Source organism: Peromyscus eremicus, chromosome 8a (genome assembly GCF_949786415.1).
Source record: "Peromyscus eremicus chromosome 8a, PerEre_H2_v1, whole genome shotgun sequence".
NCBI classification, from domain to species: Eukaryota; Metazoa; Chordata; class Mammalia; order Rodentia; family Cricetidae; genus Peromyscus; species Peromyscus eremicus.
In genome coordinates this window covers 52,729,776-52,742,976 of record NC_081423.1, presented here as the reverse complement: position 1 = coordinate 52,742,976, position 13,201 = coordinate 52,729,776, and the positions used below count along the sequence as shown (strand labels likewise).

The following is a 13,201-nucleotide window of genomic DNA, read 5'->3' as shown; positions in this document are numbered from 1 at the left end:
GACAAGGCCAAGCCACGTGCTCACTGACTGGCTCTCCCTATTGGCACTGGCTCAGGCAACAGCAGGCTATGGGGAGGGGAGCTTGGCCTAGCCCCGCTCCCTGGGAGCCAGCAGCACTGAGAAGGGTGGGTGGGAGGGTGTCGGGCTGCCCAGCTCTGACTCTCCTCCCTATCCCAAGAAACCCTTTCAAAGGATTTCCTGGCAAAGTGCAAGGCTTCAATTCATTCAATTGCCTGGCCCGAGGCCCAGGATGTGGGGATGCTGGGAAGGCCCCACACCTCACCTTAACTGCCCCCAGTTTCCTGGGACCCCAGTGCGCAGGCCTCCCACTGGCCTCTCCACCCAGCAGCAGCCACCCCGTGCCCTGTGGAACCCAGGCACCCCGAATCCTTTCCTGTGGAGCAGATGGCCGCTCCGGAGGCTCAGGCTTGCTAAATCAGACATTTAAATCCCGTAATCCTCGGTGAGAGGCTGCCCAGAGGACAGCAGCAGGGCCCGAGCCTAGAAGGGTGGGTGAGGACTGTGTGCCAGCCCTGGCGGGAGGGAGGAGGGATGGTTGGTTCCCCAGTTATGAATGGAGTGACCGCTCTCCCTTGTTGTCATGCAGCCCACAGACTGACCCAGTCCCTAGCTTTGTTCCTCTTCTGGAACCCCAGAACTCCACCCCTGACTCCAACACTGTCTGGACTCAAGTGGCTGCCCCTCAAATTCATCCCCATAACCTGGGGGTCCAGGCAGCCTAGGCTGCTATCAACCCCTCAAAAACCATACAAGTGATAACAAAATTTTATTGTAAAATAAGAGATTGATATATAAAAGGGGGTATAAAAAGGGAGGGGGTGATAAAGGCGGACAGGGTAGGCAGAGTTCGAAGACACTGATCCTGAGCGCAGTGGGGAAGGAAAATGGGTCTTGGTGGATATGGACCCTGAGAGCCCAAGATAGAATCTTACAGGGCGTAGGGTGGGGTGAAATTTCATTTTAGGTGCCAGGGTCCAACAAGTGGCTGGATAGGATTTCGCTGGGCCAGCAGAGACCTGGCAACTACCAACCCATCCCCCAACAGGGGCCAGGAACCAGCGCTCACAGAGGGGGCCGAGTCCTAGCCGCAAGGTATAAAAGCCTCATCACTGCATAGAGCCAATTGGAAACTTCAACCCCACCGACAAGAATTTTCTTCCTCTCTTCAAGACTCTCCTCAGGGTCAGAATCCTAAAAGCTGAGTTGGTGTATCCCACCACCCAAGTCACACAACGGCAGGAAGGGAGGGGGGGCTGGAGGTTGCTGACGGGGGCAGAGGATGTCAGTCTGAATCAGGCCCCTCTCTCTTGATCATTAGTTTTTTATGACGGGAGGTAGACTGTTCCTTCTTGGACTTCAGGTAGCTGCAGGAAGACAGGAGAGATGGTATGACAGGAGGCAGCAGTTAGGGCTTTTCTCCTTGATCAAGTCTGGAAGGCTCTAGGTTGGAGGCCGGAAAAATGGGGACTTTTTTTTTTTGGTTTTTCGAGACAGGGTTTCTGTGTTATTTTGGTGCCTGTCCTGGATCTCGCTTTGTAGACCAGGCTGGCCTCGAACTCAGAGATCCGCCTGGCTCTGCCTCCCGAGTACTGGGATTAAAAGCGTGCACCACCGCCGCCCGGTGGAAAAAATGGGAATTTAAGAATTTAAGATGGTCTCTACCATGGGTAGGTATACTCACAGAAAAGGTTGAAGCACTTCTGGGAATCAGTTTATCTCCCCTTTCACACCAGCACCAGCAACCCCCCTCCCCCCCAGACAGGGTCTTGCTATGTAGCCCTGGCTGGCCTGGAACTTGATACACACACACATTTATGAAGACTTCAAAACTTCCAATAGTGACCTGACCTCTGCCTTCCTTACTGCTGAGGTTACAGGATCGTGACACCATACCTTATCCCTCATTCCACTTGATGGGGAAACTGAGCCTGAAATGGGGGGTAAGCAGGACTCACAGGGCCCATTAGCACTTGGCAGGGTAGAACAACCCCAGACCCCCAAAGAACCATTCCCACCCAGCAGAACGGGCCTACTGTCTTTTACCAGAAACTCAGAGTGAGGTCAGGGTAGGGGCACCACAGCTGGGAGCCGCCTCACGTCACTCACCCGGAGTGAGTCCTGCTGTCTCCTGACCCCTTTGCGGCATGAGCATCCTTGAACTCCAAGGCCTCATTCAGCTTTCGGAACATCTCGAAGCGGTCACGACCATGAATCTGCGACAAGGGTGGAGGGACGGGTATTAGGCAAAGCCACGGAACCACTTCCATGCCTTTGACAACTTTCTTTCTGAAAGTTGGTCCCCAACGTGAGATGGAATGACTTACAGTTTTGGGGGGGACTTTATGATGGTGTGAAAGCAACAGGCATTCAGGAGAAAGTGTGCATCAAGTTTGGGCCTTTTCCAGTTAACGATAGATAACATAGTAGGATGCCCTGTTGATGCTGGCGACAGCCAGCCAGCCCCAGCTCTCAACAGCACGATCACGAGGGGAAATTCAATCTGGGAAATGCGCTGTGCTGCTGGGCTGTGGAGTCCTGGAGGTTAGGTGGATCAAATGCACCGTGTGCCACCAGGAATCTAGGGCCTGGTGCATGCATGCTAGGTAAGTATCCTGAAACTGGGCTGTGTCCTTAAACCCCAATGTCCTTTTTGGATTATCTTTTTTTTTTTTTGCAAGCTTCAGATTTGCAGCTGCTACCCCCAGTTCTGAGATTACAGGTACGTGTCAACCATGCCTGGCTCTAAATGCATTTTTTACATATGGCATTTTCCTCTGTGGATGAGTTTGCCAGGACACGTTCCTATCTTAAGCAGAGGAGCACCTGTATTATGGTCTCAGTTGGTGTTCTCAAGTTAGGTACGAAGGAGAGCCTCTGTCTCGGAGGCATGACAGCCCACTGAGCATGTGCTCTGAAGCTAACGCCGTAGCTAGAGACAAAGCAGCTGAAAGAGAAATAGCATTTCCTGTACTAGACTCCGAACTTGAACCTGGCAGCAATTCTAGCTTGATACCTGCAAGAAGCATCGAAAAAGGCAGTAATGGACACATCTTGTCATGCAACTCCCCCAACCTTGGTACCTTAAGGGTGAAATATTCTCCATCAAGTGTCTTTTTCTTTGGCTGGGGAGAGGAGCTGGTGTTGGCGGGCAGTACTGTGAAAAAGGAAAAGCAGAGACAAGGGGATGAATTTGGGGTGGGTGAAGCTGAACCCCACCCTCCACCTGCTTGGTCCTGCCCACTTACCTCGCTTAGCACTCCCTGGGGGCAGTTCTGGGCAAGGTTCTCCCTTTTTCCGGAAATTTTCTTCCTCCGTGCGACGGTCTCTCCCGGGACAGGCACAAATACGAACCTCAAAGCTGTTCCGCCCCAGCAGGTTCCCACTGCCCGGGATGAGAAGAGGGAAAACAGGACTGTAAGAAAGCTGGTCCCATTCTGAATATCAGTAAACCGGCCCCCCAGTCCCAGGGACACCGAGAAGCCACAGATAAGTGAAGTCCCCGAGCCAGAGAGGGAACTGAGGAGGAGACTTCATTATACAAACAGGGCAAGAGCTAAAGAGGGCTAGGGATGTGGTAGCGGGTGGGAGCCACGGCACAGAGACAGGCTGGGGACGAACCCGGCATAGCATGCGGCTTCCTACCTGGAGTCTTCCAGTGTGATGATGGTGAGGATAGGTCGGCGGTTCATGCCGCCCATGCAGGAGCTATTACACATGTAGTTGTAGTGGATGGTGGTACAGTCAGAGCCAACCTGGGGGAGGACACAGCACAGCACATAGGTCCCAGGCCAAGTCACTCCCCATCCCACTACAGGGAACCTGCAGCAACCAGGTCTACAGCCTCTAGAAAGCCTCAGTTTCAGTTGCTGAGTGGGGCCATCCCACCTATTCTGCGTACCTCCTGGAGAAGAGAGTGCGAGATGAGAAGCCAGCGGGCTGGAGATGGGTTACAACACTTGCTTAGCATGTGTGAGGCTCGGGGTGTATCCCAAGCACGGTAATGGTGAGGGGACAGGACTCAGCCTCTCTGCCTCCCACCTGAGTGGCTACCGACAACCCCTTCCCGCTCTCTTCTCCCAGAGACCCTCTTGTTAAAATAAACCTCAGGCTGGGCGTGGTAGTTCACACCTATAAGCCTACTACTCAGGAGTCTGAGGCAGGAGGGTTCCCATAAGATCAACATCAATCAGTCTGGGCTAGAGCAAATCAAACCCTGTCTTCAAACAAATTCAAAAGAACAAACCTCAGGTGGTTCATATGGCACTACCACACTGTGCCGAAAAGTCTGCCTGTCATCCAGATACTCGGCACGCAAATTTCCTTCCACCCGGATAAGATGCTGAGGAGGAGCCAAGCCTAAGAGCAATCAAAAATGTCAGAGGCTGGGAGACCCTAGGCAACCAGTTCGAACCCCCTAGCCAGCCCGGAATGCTCACCATCGCCATCGGAACAGCGCTCGTGGTGAGGGCAGCGTCTCACAACTTCTGTCATGTGCTGTGACTTCTTGTAGATGGCCATGGCACGGACACGGGTGCCAGGCGGCGGGGTGGAGTTGACCCACAGCTGCACAGGGCATGTCTTTGCCAGCTGGCAGAAGAGCTTATTGAGGGGAGGGGAGTACTGTAAGAGAGGAGAATGAATTGAAGGTCAGGGGACAAGCCAACTTAGGAACAAGGTCGGAACGGGGATCTGAGGAACAACACTGCCAAGCAGCTACCGGATGCAGGTATCGTGGTGGAGGGCAGCCGGCGGCGACAGGATTGGGCACACACCAGCAGCTCTCATTTCCTTCTCTCTGTCTTGGGGTTTTCGAGACAGGGTTTCTCTGTGTAGCCCTGGCTGTCCCGGAACTCACTCTGTAGACCAGGCTGGCCTCAAACTCACAGAGATCCACCTGCCTCTGCTTCCCAAGTACTGGGATTAAATGTCTGTGCTGCCCCCCCACCCCCCGCCCCTCTTTTCCTGAGAGGGGAATCTTACTATGTAGCCAAGGATGGCCTTGAACTTTTGTTCCTCCTGTCTTAGCCTCCCCAGTGCTGAAGTTATAGGTGTGTGTCACCCCACTGGGACCTGTTTTTGTAAGAAGGGGTCTTGCTATACTGCTCAGGCTGGCCTTCAGCAATCCTGCCTCACTCAACCTCCCCAACAGCTGGGACTCCACTGTATGCCACCGTGCTGGCTTCAGAAGAGTATTTGCAAAAGCCAAGAAAGGAATTCAAGGAAAGAAAGTTTCATGCCCCCTGGAGAGATGCAGAAACCCGGAGAAGAAGGATAAAAGGCAAAGGTCCAGGGGGAAGTTAAACCCCGAGACATACATCAAAGTCCACCCCCAAAACCTAGACAAAAAAAACAGGCACGGAAAGGTCACATGACAGTCAACGCCTGAGGGCCACTGACCGTGCATGTGACAGATTTGGCCGTCCCTGAGTGCAGGAAGCCCAGACGGAAACCATATTTGCCCTGGTAGGTTTTCTGGGATGGGACAGAAGACGAAAGGGGCCAAGGAGTGGCTGGTGCAGGGGCCACCGGCACGGGGGCCTCTGGTACAGGGTCCTCGGCGGCGGCAGAGGTCGCTGCTGACACTTGGAGGGTCTCGTCTGGGCCTTCTAACCAGTTTGCAACATCCTGGGACAGGAACAGATCCTCCATGGAATTAGAGGACAGCGAGGTGGACTGTGGATGGGCCAAAGGAGAACTTCAATTCTGTGCTTTCAGCCCACCATCCGCCCAGCCCACCCAACCCTCCAGTCCCGTTCTGCCCTGGCCCTTACCAGAACGTTGTTTTGAGGAAGTCTGTAAGACAAGAGCAGAGAGTTAGCACTACTGACCGCCTTTTTTTGTGGACAGGATCTCACTTATCCCAGGCTGGCCTTGAACTTGCTGTGTAGTTGAGGATGACCTCAAACTTTGGATCCCCCTCCCTCCACCTCCCAAACGCAGGGATTACAGGCACCCAACCCCATATCTTGTTTTAGCACTGCTGTTTTTGTTTATCCTAGGCCTCTGCTGGCAGACAGAGTGCTTAGGGTCGGGGAGGGTTGGTGTACCTCAGGGGCCCCATGAGATCTACTCACAGTTTCCATAAGTCTGAAAATGTCTCCTGACTCAGAGGGGGCTCAATGCTGAGGTCTGACTGTGGTTCCTCCATGGCAGTATCCAACAAGTCAGCCAGGCTTCTGTGAGAAGAAAGGTAAGGGCGGGGTCTGAGACAGTCTGTGAGGGGACACCACTTCCAGAGCAACAGGGAGTGGGCAGCTCTTCTGTCTCTTCCCAGGTTGCCCTAGCCTTGGCCTGGCCTCTGACCAGATTCACGTTAGGCACTTCCCACCTCACGAGCTCTCCTCCACCCACAGCCTACAACTCTCCTCCTTCCCTCTGGGGAAGCACACCCCCCTGACCCCCGTTATCACTCATCTCACACACGATCCCATTGCTCACACCCTCTTTAGGGCAAATCTCCAAGAATGACCACCAGTGTCCCACCTGTTCTCTTGGGACAGCTCCCCAACCCCTTACAAATCCCTGAAGAATCAGCAATGTCCCTACAGCCTTCCTCTTTGGGCCCTAGCCAGCTTCCCCGGCTCAGTCGGTGGTGATTCCTTCTACAAGAGCAAGGTTCCTGTTGCTCTTCTCCCTGTGGCTACGAGGCAGGCTCTTCCTTATCTTGTATGCCATAGCTCCTCAGGAATGCTCAATCGCAGCCAGCCAATCTCCATCAGGCCACACCATTATACTCTTCAGAGCACTTAAGCTGTATGGTACTTTCTCTTACCCATTATTATTATTATTATTAGCCATGTAGTTGTGATCTTACTTTCTCCCAGGTGGCCACACTAGGCTATCCTTAAAACAAAAATTACTTCCTTATTTAAACATTTACTTATTTGTTGTAAGTGTACTTGTGTGTGTGCCAAGTCGAGTGTGGAGATCAGACTGCAGGATTTGGTTCCCCCCTTCCACAAGGTGGGTTCTGGGGACGAAATTCAGGTGTCAGGATTAACTACCAGGGCCCTCTGGCCAGTGCCCCGGGACATCACACATTCCCTTTCTCTCTAACAATACAGACAGACATTCCAGGACAATTGCTGTTAATGCTGATTATAATCTTAACATCTACTTCCACTTTTCTGTAGCTTGAGCCCGTTTCATTTACTTAGGAGTTGGAAAAATATTTTCCCCTGGGTTATCCTATTTGTCTGACAGTCACACCTGCCACTTAACTGGTGACCTGCAGAGGACACACAGAAGGCAAAGGAATGAGCTTTTGTTAAAGATGGCCTCCCAACAATCCGGCTCACCACAGGCTCTTCTGTACAGCTCTCTTGTCAAGGAAGGTCTCAGCTGATGGAAACAGGACATTGTAGCCCTTCACTCTGAGCACGGAGGCGGCTATGGAAAGGGGTGAGGGAGACCCAGAGCCTCTTCAGATTAATAATTAAAACCATAGACATTTATGAGAGGACGTTCAGAAGCCAAAGGTCCCGAGTTGGACATTTCACTCTTACATTTACTTTAAGATCCTACCTATCTGAAAGGGCTACCTTTTGGCCTTTTCATTTCCTTGAGATCTGACCTTGGGGGAGCTCGGTGGTAGACTATTTACTTAGCTTGTGAAGTCCCAGGTTCAGCGCCCCTCACCCTTACCACCAGGAATACGTGTGTGTGCGCGCGCACCCCCCTCCCCCACGTAAACGGAGACAAGTGCCTGGCATATTAAGGGCTCAGCAATGTTGATGTGACCGCCTCGTTTGCTCTATGTGCTAGTGGAGCTCCTGTGGTACCAACTGCTCCCCATTAATCCAGTTCACCTTATCAGGGAAGTGTGCTGTGTGTGTGCTGGGACGGCCGTCCAATGTCTCAGTCTTCCTTCGAGGTTGCCTCACAAGACATAGGAGGTCTCCTTGCTCTATCATCCAGGTCATTAGGAGTAACTATGTTTTCAGGGTTTCCTGACAAAGAGCAGTTGCCAATATGGACCCCTTTGATTAGGTACTTATCAGAAGGCCGTGATATTAGGAGTTTATCCAGCCAATGGTCATGAAGGCTGGATGTTTAAGAAAATGCCGGGTGGGAAGGTAATAAAGCCGGAAGAGGCCCGCTACTTTCAGGGACTCACTCATTTGATCCCGAGAAGGCTAGGCAGGAGCTATTAACAGACGGAGGAAGAGTTAAGGGAATGAAATCATTTATCCAGGATCTTCAAGCTGAGGCAGGATGGCTGGAAGGGTTCAAGGCTTGTCTATGGCAACCTTCCAACCTGCCAAACCAAAGCAAACAAACGCCACAGGCATGGCCGCCGCCGCCGCCACCACCACCACCAAAGGAAGGGAACCCGGGAATCCGGAAGCCACACCCTACTCTGAACAAGATTATTCTCCTAATGTTTCAGAGTTTAGTATAAAAATCTTCTGGAGCAGGCTGTGTAGCTTGGTGGCAGAGTTCTTGCCTCCTTTGTCCAAGGCCCTGGGTTCAACTCCCAGTGCTGGAAAAAAAAGTCAGGGATACACTGTTGGTTCTAAAAAGTAACAAGGCAGTGTCTGGGGTGGCTGAAAGCAGGCTTCTCCCTACTCAGCAAAACCACTTCCAGGTACACTTCCTAGAAAAGCTGACATGGCCAGCAGGAGGCTTGCACCAAAAAGCGCTCCTCTCAGCGGTCCTCTGGATGCGGAGCTAGAGAAATCACAACGGAATCCACTGGTGGGAAGTGCACAAATAAAACACGGTTCTGAAAAATGCTTCGGAAACCTATCGGGTGAAGAATATAATCTGCAGAGAAACTCAAAACATGGGTCCACGACTGGCTGCCAAGCCTGCTTACCCCCAAAACTCATGTGTATACACACACACACACACACACACACACACACACACACACACACACCGCAGCTAAATAAATAAAAGCACACCATTATTTTTTGTTTACTTTTATCTTCTATTTTGAGAGTCTCTGTAGACTGGCTACACAGCAATCCCCCTGTCGTAGTTTCCTAAGTGTTGAGATTACAGGTGTGAGCCACTACATCTAGTTTAGAACTCTTTTCTTTCCTACTTTTTGGTTTTTCAAGACAAGAGTTTCTCTGTGTAGCCCTGGCTGTCTTAGAACTCGCTCTGTAGACCAGGTTGGCCTTGAACTCACAGAGATCTGCCTGCCTCTGCCTCCCGAGTGCTGGGATTAAAGTTGTGCACCACCACTGCCCAGCAGGACTACTTATTTTTATAAACATGTATGAAAACCTGTGAAAGACAGGGTGAGCAAAAACTCACAAACCTGTGAAAGTCTCAGGAAGGGAGTTCACGGGACTCTGGCTGACCACCAGACAAGGCTTTAGCTTTATTAAACAAGAGGGTGGAGGTAGAGAGCGCAAGCGCATACATTGTTTATGTAACTAAAATGTGGAAACGAGAAAATACTCAATGTTTGCTTGGTAACTTTTCAAATAGCCTTGTAACCAACCCTCTCCTACACCAAGACAAAGACACTTGGCTCATTCCATCAGCTAAAGAGAGAAAAATAAGCAAAAAACCAAAACAACAAACCAATACAAACCCAACAAAATGTAAAGACGTTACTTCCCCCTAGAAGTTTACCAGTTTTATGTGTAGGTCTTGAATCCGCACCAAGTTAACACAAGGAGTCAAAGTTACTTTTGCCCCTTCCAAGGTGACTTTCTCTAACGAGTCAACACTTGGATACATCACTTTTGGAATTTATTCTGCGCCCCTGTCCCTTTCTTGAGACGGTCTCACAATGCATTGCAGGCCGGCCTTATTCGTTCCTGGACTGCCTTAACTGCCGTAGCGCTGGATTCTAGGCACTCAGATTGTTCCACATCATAAACATAACGGAAATAAAGGGATGGAAAAAGGCCGAGGTCTAGTCAACCGCCATTTCTCTCCTGTTGAAGCATTCACAGGACTTTCATGTGAATTACAGAGATTTGTTTGATACACAGCAACCCATGGACAAATCATATTTGGTCAAGATGGACTGACTCATCCTTTGTTTTCGTGGTTCTGGGGTTTAAACCCAGGCTTCAGGCATGCTAGGTGAAATACTCTACCACATGTATCTCCAACTGTTTGGTTTTTCTGAGACAAGGTTTTGCCATGCAGCCCAGGATGGTTTCCAAATCCTCTTGCCTCAGCATCCTCGGCGTTCTAGCACTCCGGGCTAGCGCATTGACCCTTCCAGTATAAATACCTCCTAGGTCTGATTTGCTAACACATGTTAATTTTTGTACTTCTTCTTTTTTTTTAAAATTAACTCATTTATTTTAGGTGCATTGGTGTTTTGCCTGTATGTATGTCTGTGTGAGGGTGTTGGGTCCCCTGGAACTGGAGTTACAGACAACTGTGAACTGCCATATGGGTCCTGGGAATTGAACCTGGGTCCTGTGGAAGAGCAGCCAGTGCTCTTAACTGCTGAGCCACCTCTCCAGCCCCTGAACTTCTTTTTGAGACACTGTCTAATTCACCCCAAGTTGGTCTAGAACTACAGAGCCATGGATGACCTTGAACTTCAGTTCCTTCTGTGTCCACTTCTTAAGCGTGTGTGTGTGTGTGTGTGTGTGTGTGTGTGTGTGTGTTTAAGACAGGGTCTCACTGTATTGCTCAGGCTGATCTTGAACTCCCTGCATGTATCAGAAGCTGGTTTGGAACTTGAGATCCTCCCACTTCTGGCTTTCTAATGCTTCTAAATTGCCACCGTGTAATGCAGTCCCGTGTCTGCGCTGAACATTAACACATTCAGCTCCCTTTTTCTTTTTGCGATAGTGTCTTACTGCGTAGCCCTGGCTGTCCTGGAACTCACTCTATTGAGACCAGGCTGGCCCCGAACTCACAAGATACCTGCCTGCCTCTGCCTCCCTAGCGCTGGGATTAAAGGTTAGCAGCACCCTGTCTAGCCTGGCTCCAACATTATAACATTTATTTGAATAGCATTTACATTACACGGTCTTAAGTAAGCTACAGATGATTTAAGCATGGATTATAGGTGTATACTACCCATCCTTGACCCCAACTCCCCTGCACTAAATTATTCAGAGAAACTGAAGACCTTTGTAAAAAAGTCTAGCTCTTTAAGTTGTTTTTGTAAAAAAAGTAAACAAAATTTACATATCTCTACATTCGTAAACAGGGAAGGGGCTCAGAGGCACTCCCTTTTTAGTTTTGGATTGGAGTCTTTTCACATTCAGAGTCCAGTCAAGGGATTACAAGAGCTGGGAGGCTATCTGCATAACAAAATAGACCTGGGACTGTCCGGTCTAACCTTCACTCACTAGGGTTCCCTTCCCGTCTAAAACATCAAGGATAGTCATTTGTATACTTCTCTATAAACCTGAATTTCTAGTCTGCCATTGAATTTTATACCTGCAGCAACGAAAAAACATTTTTTTTTTCCGGTCTATCAATCGTTCACTTATTTTGTCCCTTCAGAGGGACAAAAAGAAATTTACTCCCCTTCCCAAGTGCTGTGTGGAGATACTAAAGAAAAAGAAAAAAGACGCACAATCTCTAGTGCGGGACAAGAAATTGTAATAAAATGACCTGCTCTATAGATGGACAATGCAGGACCAGGGGATAGTCTATCCTGGAAGAGTCCTGCGCAGGTCGACTGCACTTAAGATCTCCGGGCGCCCGTGGCCAAGGCACGCCCCTTCCGCTTTCAGGACGTGTGGAATGCGTTCGGCAAGGGAATGGCTCACCCCAAAACCGGATACTTGGTAATTTGTTTTTCCGGCACCAAAAAACGACCTATCCTCTCACTCTTTTAAATAAACACCTCCTCCTTTGCAAAAGCAAGCAAGCCATCCAGGAAAACGCGATGATCGAGGATAGTTTTCCTCAAGCAATCGCACCAGCCTAGAATACATTTTTTTCCCCTTTCTGCTCCCCTCTTGTCGAGTGAGCAGTGAGTTGCTCCGGGGGAAAAAAAAAAAGAAACCGGAAATATGCTCCTGCAAGCGGCAGAAATGCAAATGTGGAGCCAAACAATAACAGGGTCGGCGGGCCTTTCAGACCAAGAGATCTCAGTCGGTCCCCAGGGCAAACACCTCTCATTGTCAAGACTAACAGTTTTTTCTTTTGGATTTTCTTCGATTAGCAGGGTTGGGGTGCGTCTGGAAAAAAAAAATCCCTCCCGGGACAAAGGTCCGGAAGTTGCGGGACCGTAGCAGCTAGGGCTTCCCGAGTCACCCCGATTTATTTAAGGAATGGAGCCCGAGGTCCCGAGGTTTCAGTAGGATGCTGTGGGCTCTAAAGTCTTAAGCTATGGATCTCGAATCACGGTGCTTTGTGCATGTTATTTCTGGGGCTTCCACCGCCCACGCAGCGACTAGATAGGTGTGCATCTGGGGTGGCAGAGAGAAAACCCCTTAGGCCGTCTCAGCGGCCCCCAAATCCCCTATCTACTTTTCAGGTGTTCGGCTGGTTGGTCCTAGGAGCCCCATCATCTACATCATCTCCAACACTGCATTCTTGTTCATCCCGCCCTCCAAACTCTCATTGCCCCCACCTCCCCCAAGCCGGCTGCGTCCCCCCACTTCCCCACCCCCAAACCCCACGATTCTCTCTAGCCTCAGATTATGCGAACCGAGAGCCGGTGACTCAGAGAGGACTCATCAGGCTCAGTCGGTAACTTACCGGGTCTCCAGGGGAGCGTGTCACTATGCTGGAAAGGAGGTTCCGGACCCGGATGCCAGGTGCCCCCAGATCGCGGTAGCTACCTGCAGCCAGTGGCACTGGACTCAAGCACAAAACTTTTAGTATGAGCACATGGGAGGGGAAAGTCCCTATCCCAGCAACCCCCGCGAGACTGCTGGCAAAAAGCTGGATAGTCGCCATGACAAGTAAGGGCAAGTCATTCTGTGGGTGGAGGGTAAGAAACGGAAGGGGGGCAGCTGCCGAGTCAGGATTCTCCCTGCGTTGTTGCTATCCATAGGAACGCGTTGGGAAAAGTACTCTAAGACAGAGTTGCGAGGACAAAATCGGTGGAAACCGTTTCGGAAGAGCGCGGAACACTGCTCTTTCCTATCTAGCTGGATAGTCGTAATCGTCTTCTTTTTGGCTTTTTGAAACAGGTTCTTTGGAGCTAGAGCTGGCCTCGAACTCGCGGCAATCCAACTGCTTTAGCCTCCCAAGTACAGGGATGAGCCAACACCGGCAGCTAAGTTGTTTTTTT

At 50.5% G+C, this 13,201-nt stretch overlaps 1 protein-coding gene across 2 annotated transcripts; it reads right to left on the bottom strand.

Annotated features, from left to right (window-relative positions):
- Positions 1-770: 770 nt before the first annotated feature.
- Tp53 (tumor protein p53) lies at positions 771-13,194 on the bottom strand. Of its 2 annotated transcripts, XM_059270973.1 has the most exons (11): positions 12,664-13,188; positions 6,096-6,197; positions 5,793-5,814; positions 5,419-5,694; positions 4,458-4,641; positions 4,265-4,377; positions 3,664-3,773; positions 3,267-3,403; positions 3,102-3,175; positions 2,128-2,234; positions 771-1,385 (listed from the first exon to the last, which is right to left on the bottom strand). In XM_059270973.1, the coding sequence occupies exons 2-11, from the start codon at positions 6,167-6,169 to the stop codon at positions 1,304-1,306; spliced, it is 1,179 nt and encodes a 392-aa protein (XP_059126956.1). In that variant the 5' UTR covers positions 6,170-6,197; positions 12,664-13,188; the 3' UTR covers positions 771-1,303. The 2 variants fall into 2 exon arrangements, with proteins under 2 accessions (XP_059126956.1, XP_059126955.1); XM_059270972.1 differs by lacking the exons at positions 771-1,385; positions 2,128-2,234 and having other exon boundaries at positions 2,677-3,175; positions 12,664-13,194.
- Positions 13,195-13,201: the final 7 nt, after the last annotated feature.

What these genes read in the sequence shown, in the direction of transcription:
- Tp53 (XM_059270972.1), bottom strand. Translation starts at nt 6,169, where the DNA reads ATGGAGGAACCACAGTCAGACCTCAGCATTGAGCCCCCTCTGAGTCAG. An exon ending in TGCCATATGAACCACCTGAG is followed by an intron (nt 3,774 to 4,264) that starts GTTTGTTCTTTT and finishes GTCCTCCCCCAG; the next exon opens with GTTGGCTCTGACTGTACCAC. An exon ending in ATCACACTGGAAGACTCCAG is followed by an intron (nt 3,404 to 3,663) that starts GTAGGAAGCCGC and finishes CATCCCGGGCAG; the next exon opens with TGGGAACCTGCTGGGGCGGA.